At 39.8% G+C, this 7,336-nt stretch overlaps 2 protein-coding genes across 2 annotated transcripts in view; both read left to right on the top strand.

Moving 5' to 3' along the window:
- Positions 1–4,141, top strand: part of LOC118325402 (ectonucleoside triphosphate diphosphohydrolase 2-like) — an 8,285-nt gene extending 4,144 nt beyond the window's left edge. The window contains exons 5-9 of the mRNA XM_035658075.1: positions 898–1,125; positions 1,709–1,981; positions 2,829–2,948; positions 3,418–3,552; positions 3,702–4,141. Coding sequence (XP_035513968.1) covers positions 898–1,125; positions 1,709–1,981; positions 2,829–2,948; positions 3,418–3,552; positions 3,702–3,908 — 963 coding nt within the window. The 3' untranslated portion in view covers positions 3,909–4,141. The remainder of the gene's footprint in view (positions 1–897; positions 1,126–1,708; positions 1,982–2,828; positions 2,949–3,417; positions 3,553–3,701) is intronic.
- A 157-nt stretch (positions 4,142–4,298) lies between these two features.
- Positions 4,299–7,336, top strand: part of nelfb (negative elongation factor complex member B) — an 18,716-nt gene continuing 15,678 nt past the window's right edge. Inside the window, exon 1 of the mRNA XM_035658074.1 lies at positions 4,299–5,834. Coding sequence (XP_035513967.1) covers positions 5,715–5,834 — 120 coding nt within the window. The 5' untranslated portion in view covers positions 4,299–5,714. The remainder of the gene's footprint in view (positions 5,835–7,336) is intronic.

Raw genomic sequence — 7,336 nt, 5'->3', positions numbered from 1 at the left:
TCAACTAAAATCATTTCAGAAACATATTTTAGCGTACTGTTTAGCTGGAATATGGGATTGTGTGGGACCAGGCGAGCCGCCGTTGTTTCCTGCTACGGATGAGTTGAAACTGGGCAGCCAATGAGAACAGTTCAACTCGGAGTACATCAGCGCTGCTGGCTACAAAAAAACAACATGGCAACAACCATAATGCCAAACTGGAGACTTCAAAACAGTACTCCACAAACCAATGGGTGACATTACAACGGGTTCACACTTGGGTCCAGCCCAATACCAGCACTTGCAGTATTTTTGAAAATAGTCAAGTGCCTACTTGTGTGATCTATTTCTGGTGACTGCCACAGCGTCCGAGTGCCCATGAAGACCACAAGCATGTGGAAGGTTATTTGGGCAGCACACTGTGACGTGCATCGTTAATGAGGTCATTCTGTGTCTTGCACAAATATGTGTGCGCAATCGATATAAGATGATTTGTTGTCTTATATAATTTCTGCATTTTTAATAAAAAATCCTTACAGTTACAGTCAGTTGACAGTAAAGAAAAGCACATCCAGGAGCTGAGTAACATATGAGTAATACATTAATAACATTCATAATGCGATTAAATTGAGTGAAAGTGACATAACATGTTGACTATTTTGATGATTTCTGTCGTAACAATGAAGCAATCCAAGCAATCCATCAAACAGAGCTGTTTCACTCTGAAACACTGATGGACCACCTGACTAACACGGCCATAGATTCACGTTGGTTGGCTAAAGAAAATCCACAAATAGAGGCTTTGAAAGGGCTGGATGTCTTCCTCTGAGTCAACTCTGTTCATTTATTGGATTATTTCTATTGTCCTACATCAATTCAAATTTGTATGTCCTGACATGTCCTTTTCTTGCCACACAGTATGGTTTTGTTGGGCGTTGGCTGAATCCAGGCAGAGATACAATTGGAGCTTTGGATTTAGGTGGAGCTTCCACTCAGATTACTTTTGAAACCTCGGAAGAGGTGGAGGAGAAGGATAATGCGAAGGAACTGAAACTTTATGGACAAACCTTCAGACTGTACACCCAGAGCTTCCTGTGCTACGGCCAAGACCAGTTCCTGAGGAAACTGCTGGCTCATCTTATCAAGGTACTATCACACATGGCAATCTTCATGTTTTCTTCATGATTTGTGTCTGTGGGTACTCTTTCTTCTTGAGCACCTGAGAGGCCAGAGGATGTTTGAACCATAGTGCCCTGGGTTAAGGGTGTACTAGACTGACTACACCACATTTGCATAAATTGTTTAACATTTTGAGAAATAGGCTTAGTCAGATTCTTGCCAGGAGTGTGGAGAGAGGATAAATACCACTCTGTCAGTGCTTTGAATATGAAGCTGGACCAGAGGCAGATTTTGCCACTGTGGTATAGGGCTATAATATTTCATATTATACCTTCACATAATATCAGAAGCTTTTGATACTATATAAATTGAGAAATTATCTTGTCTTGGCCTTCTCAAAGGTTCTATATGTAATTTTTAGAAAACAAATGTTAGTAGTGACACCACTATGACGCCATTGATTGAACTGAGTAAATACTAGCAACCACTGTACGTGTTGATCAGTTGTAAATGTTTACATATTCTACACTACAGGAGTAGTAGAAAGCTGCAGTTTCCTTTCATATTTACCAGAAGAATGTTTCACTTTTATCTTTTTTGCATCTTTCAGACTCAAGGTGTAAAGGCCGAAGTGTCCCACCCCTGCTATCCACAACAGTACAGCATGTCTATCAAGCTGGGGGAGGATGTCTTTGATTCTCCGTGTACTAAGAGCTACAGACCAGCCAAGTGGAACCCCCAGATGTCTATATTAGTAGTGGGCACAGGAGACTACCAGAACTGCCTGAAAAATGTAGAAGAGATGTTCTCCTTTAAAAACTGCAATTACTCCAGGTGCTCCTTTGATGGAGTCTTCCAGCCCCCTGTGAAAGGAAGCTTCATGGTGAGGCAGCCCTTTAGTAGTTTTTACAAAGCATTTTATGCTCACGTTTGTTGCATTCTTTGACTTTTTGGATTCTGCATTTGCAGAAAACATGTTGGTTTTATCTCCACTTCCTACATTACTTTATGCTGCTTACATTGTTAATTATTAGAAGATAAATCAGCTCAATTTAAAAACTGTAGTTCCACCATCACTAAGACTCTTTTGTGATTCTACAGGCACAGGCAGCACACATGCCAACATTTATCATTAACTAACCTGTGATTAAATGTTTTCCCCAGACATACACATATTGGCTGTCCAGGTCCCACAGCTTACCATTTTTATTTTTCATATCATGGCAGAGTGGAAAAAATGATCTAAAATGTGGCTTAATTTCACAAAGAAACTCAGACCACTATAACTCTATTTCTACATTGTGTTCAGACAAAGATAATAAAATAGTTGGGATGATGATGAAAACCTGTGCTTTTTCTAAACAGAACATTTTCAGGAATCCGTAAGGGACTTGACAACGAATCGGACCGATAAGTAGAATTGATAATAGCGTTGGTATCAATAAAATCTTATCAGTTCCCATCCCTATGCCTATCTTCAGCGTCAGAGCTGCTAGCATGGTCGTAGACCCCTATACTTGTTAGGTAGGCCTACTGTAAATCCCCCTGCCCAAAGTTTGGTATACCCTGTATACCCATATGGGTATATGCACCACTGTACTGTCAGCAGCCATAGAAATGGATGTAAGGTAAAAAATGGAAGGGAATGCAAAAATCTGTCAAAAGGGATCTTACAAATGTTTCCTTCCTTGCTGTCAGTTTTAAATCTGGATGGTCTTGTTTCTCCACAGGCATTCTCTGCCTTCTTCTTCACTCACAGCTACATCAACCGCCTCACCAACATCACCATCACATCCCCCAGTCGACTGAAGGACGCAATCCGACTTGTCTGCAACATGACCATCTCTGAAGTACCTTGGAGCACACAGCTCTTCGCGCTTAATAATTAAACATGCTCATGTCTAAACCCACCAAATAGGGTTGTGTGTACACCAATTTGTCAGTTTGTGGTTAAATGTTTGAAAAGATAATGTTTAATGGGATTTAACTCTCCCGAAGCATTGTGCTTTTACAGATAAAAGGGTATTGTTTAACAAATCGGACACTGATGGTGCAGTGCTGTATTTTACCTCTGTATATAGGCTAAACATGTTTTGCACTGGTGAGGGGGTACCCTGTAGAAGAAATATTTAAAAAGAGGTGCATTATTGAAAATTGAGAATCACTGGGCTAATAGACCCTTATTTCAGCCCCAAAGTCCATATGTCGTTTACTCTTGAATATCTCAGAAATGTCTACAGTGATGGTAGACAAGACCAACAGGATTAAGATTGGAATAACAAAATAAAAATTTTAACCCACTGTTATTTCCACTTACAGATGACTGAAAAGACAAAACAGCCTGGGAAATACATGAAGAATGTCTGCGCTGTCTCCAATTTCGTCCATGTCCTCTTAATGAAGGGCTACCGTTTCGATAATGACTCCCTTCCTTCCATCTCTTTTCAGAAAACGGTCAGTGGTTAAGGAATTAAACATTTTTGTTCATCATTTGCTGGGATTTCAGTCTGTGTGTTCAAACTATAGACACCTAATAACAGTCTGCTGTGCTGAAATCAGGAAGCTTGTTGTGATTTCAGTGCATCCCCTCTTGTGTTTTACAGGCAGGAGGAGCGTCTGTAGGCTGGGCTTTGGGGTACATGCTGAATCTGAGTAACATGATACCTGCAGAGAGACTAGAACTGATGAAGGCTCTGCCCCCAAGGTTCTGGGCTGGCATTCTCTTCCTCTTTATCGTCCTCCTCCTCATTGCACTGGGATACCTTCTGTTGACCTACAAGAAACAAAAAGCTAGGGAAGGCGTGATGTAAGGGCAAGAGTGACACACCTCCCAGTCAATCCCAATTTATAGTCCTCTTAGAGTGTGCACATGTGCATCTAAAACATTCCATATCCGTTGAAAAAGAATACAAGAACATTTTAGATTTCTTGTTGCACTTGAAGTGAAATCGACAAGACAGTGCAATGTGTCCTGCACAATTTTCTTTTCTTTTTTATGTTTCATTTTCATTATGTAATATTACACCCACTTACAACAACCACATTAGTGCATCACTGTCTGTTTTCTCCTTGTTGTGACAGAAACAGCCCACATGTGCTTCAAAAGATGTGAAGAACAACATCCAAAACAAAATCCAAATAATTTACATTCCAGTGAGTCTTCAGCTGTTGTCATAGTATCTGTGGAGGCATTTTTTTCCCAACAGATGTTTTAGTCACACCTTTAATCAGATTAACAAATCTGGCACATGTAGGTCTTTTATGGCTTCTTGTTTGAGTTAGGCAAAGATTCATGATCCATTTTTATTATCTTCACTGTGTTTGCTAAAACCACCATTGGGTAATAACTGAGTACATGTAATCAGGATTATGTAATCAGACGGATATAGTTTCATTGTGAAGAATGGTAAATGGTTTTAAACCAACAATCTTCCGATCAATGGACGACCCACTCTACCTCTGAACCACAGCCGCCGCATTACTTGATTACATTTTAATTACGTCTTTAATATATTCAATTCAATACAATTCAATTTTATTTGGTATAAGCGCCAATTCATGCCAACGAAGTTGTCTCCAGGACACCTATTTCAAAATAGAGCAGGTCTAGACCGAACTCGTTTTAACATTTACAGAGACTCAACCCTAGTGTTAATACATTGTGTCACACATATGCCCACACAGCCTCTAAATGGTTGACAACATGGATGATAAACATGTCTAACCAGGCTGACAACAACAGTGGTCTTCAGGGGCGTCTCATGTACCAAGGCTGAGTCCTGGCTTTAGCAGCCATCAATTTGAGTCTAATCTGTGGCCCTTTGCTGCGTGTCATCTCTTCTCTCTCCCCCTGCCTTCCTGTCACTCTTCAGATGTCTCTATCGATTATTAAGCAATAAAAGCACACAAAAAATCTATTAAAAACAACGGTTTTCAACACCGGAAAATGGATAATCACAAAAGTCGTTCGGTGTTATTTGATTTGACCAACTGTAATGAATTTTATTTGTACTGAAAATGTTTTAAGATTCAGTTTTTTGTGGCTGCGTCCATTTCTTGAGTACAACGTGCAACATTTTCAATGTTTGAAGTAATCCCAAGGTATTCACATTAAATTCTATATTTTTGGAATCCAATAGATTGTGTTACTAATTCAAAAAATGCTGAATCATAGGAATCTGACCCAACACTGACAAGACAATATGTCTCAAATATTCTGTTGACTAACTGGTCACCATTAAAAGTGATGACTACAGTCTCCAGGTGCTTAAAGTCATCTGAAGCCAGCAAACAACGATTAAAAATCAATGTGGAATCCTGTTTGTGGTCATTATAATTTACACACGTTTATAATGTAATTTATAAACACAAATACTCACAATCAGTGGCTTATTTACCAACTGGTGTACGGTTATGTTTCCCGCAGAGCATGAATGAAGCGCGGAACTCTTTGGTCGCTTGTGTTTCTCACGGACCTTTTACAAAGTTGCAACACAGGAAGTTTGCTCTGACAGCGGACGGCGTAATGTGCTGGTTTGTTTTGTAGCGAGCGTGCATGTTGTCGGTTGCACATTCTCATGTTAGAGCCCTTTATTCACACATAAATCTGGAAGTTGATGATTAAACAGAGGAACATGTTCGCGGGGCTACCTGAGCTCGGCATCTCCAACGGAGAGGACCTTAAAGAAACTCTCACCAACTGCACTGAGCCTCTGAAAGCCATTGACCAGTTTCAGGTAACGCTCCCTTAGGAGCCGTTTGTTTGCATATTACCGCTGATTTTAAAGGTGTATGCTCCTAACCGCGCTGTGTTACGTTTTGAGTTACCTCCTAGAGCTAACGTTATGTTCTACACCGGCTGAGCTTGCTGTCTGTCTGGTGTCTAGCTAACGTTAGTTTGTTGCTGTGAAAGGCGACATTAAAGTGTGGACGCATTGTGTAACACGTTTTCAGTAGTCTGTAAAGCAAATTTAGTTAGTTAGAATTGGCGATATATTGTGGTTTTTGCGAGCTAATAACGTTCGCAGTGTAAATGTGGCGCTACTTAGTTAACACAATGTAAGATAGCCAGCTGAGTCTCTAGCTCTTTTTAGTTTTATATCTTCTAATATTAATAATATTAGTAATATTTTTATTGTGATATTCTTTGTTCTCTGTTTTTGCACTACTTTGCCCTATTGCTGCTGTGTCACCTGCATTTCTCCTGAGGGGGATAAATAAAGGAACATCTTATTATCGTATCTTAGCAGACTGCATGTTTACCCGCGCAGATGCGCGAGATTGTCCACTTGCAGAGCGGCTCGCGCAGACGAGGAGATGAAGAGAACAAGTGAACTGACTGTGGATCAGCTGAGAGTCACTGAAAGAAAGGCTCCACTTTAAACACAGCAACCCCTTCCAAGTGTAACGGGAAAAGACTGAAGTGTTGCTTGAATTATTCCTTTCCTAGATCAGATATCATGGGATATGTTAATGACAGAACTATAGTGATACTCACATTATTTTAATTCAGGCATAATGTTTAAAGCAGTGGTTCCCAACCCCTTTCCTGAAGGGACTCCTTACTTTAATCAATCGACCCCTATGTTCCCACATTTCTCAGACACTTTTCAAAATGAGGTCTTTGTTGCTACATTGGGATTGGGTTCAACGGGAATAGAGTTGGTGAATTGCAGCTACCAAAGTCGGGAGAAAGTTGTTCATCGTGTGACTTCTACTTACAGACCTCCTTGTGGATATGTTCATTCTCAAACGAGGGAAGTCTCTGTGAATATAGCTTGTGTTCAGATCTTCAAAGTTTAGATCTTCAATGTATCATATTAAATTTAAAATTGATCATTTCATTTACTTTTCTTTACATAAACTAACAAAATACTAAGATATAGGCCTGTGTGTGTGGGTTTTTTAAGTTTTCTTACACCCCTTAAAATCAAGAAGTTCCCATGAAGCTTTGGTGATCCCCTAGTGGAGGTCCCAACCCCCAGGTTTAAAAATCCCCTCCAGACACGTGTTATGACATTCTGTATATACAAATCATCTGCTTGGAACAATAATGTGCATCTGATATGTTTTTTCCCCACAAAATAAGTATAATTTCCACATTAAAATCCTTAAAGAAGCATTTCACCCGTGGAAACATTAATCTTTATTGAAAGTGGGTTATATATGTAGTCGAAATGTAACATAAATTTTGAATTTGGTGCCTATTTGACCGAGAAAAGAGTGTTTGTAGTCTCAC

This window comes from Morone saxatilis, unplaced genomic scaffold (genome assembly GCF_004916995.1).
Source record: "Morone saxatilis isolate NCDOM2014 unplaced genomic scaffold, NCSU_SB_2.0 Contig16, whole genome shotgun sequence".
Classification (NCBI taxonomy): domain Eukaryota; kingdom Metazoa; phylum Chordata; class Actinopteri; family Moronidae; genus Morone; species Morone saxatilis.
The sequence above is the reverse complement of the archived record's forward strand: the minus strand, read 5'-3'. Positions and strand labels throughout refer to the sequence as shown.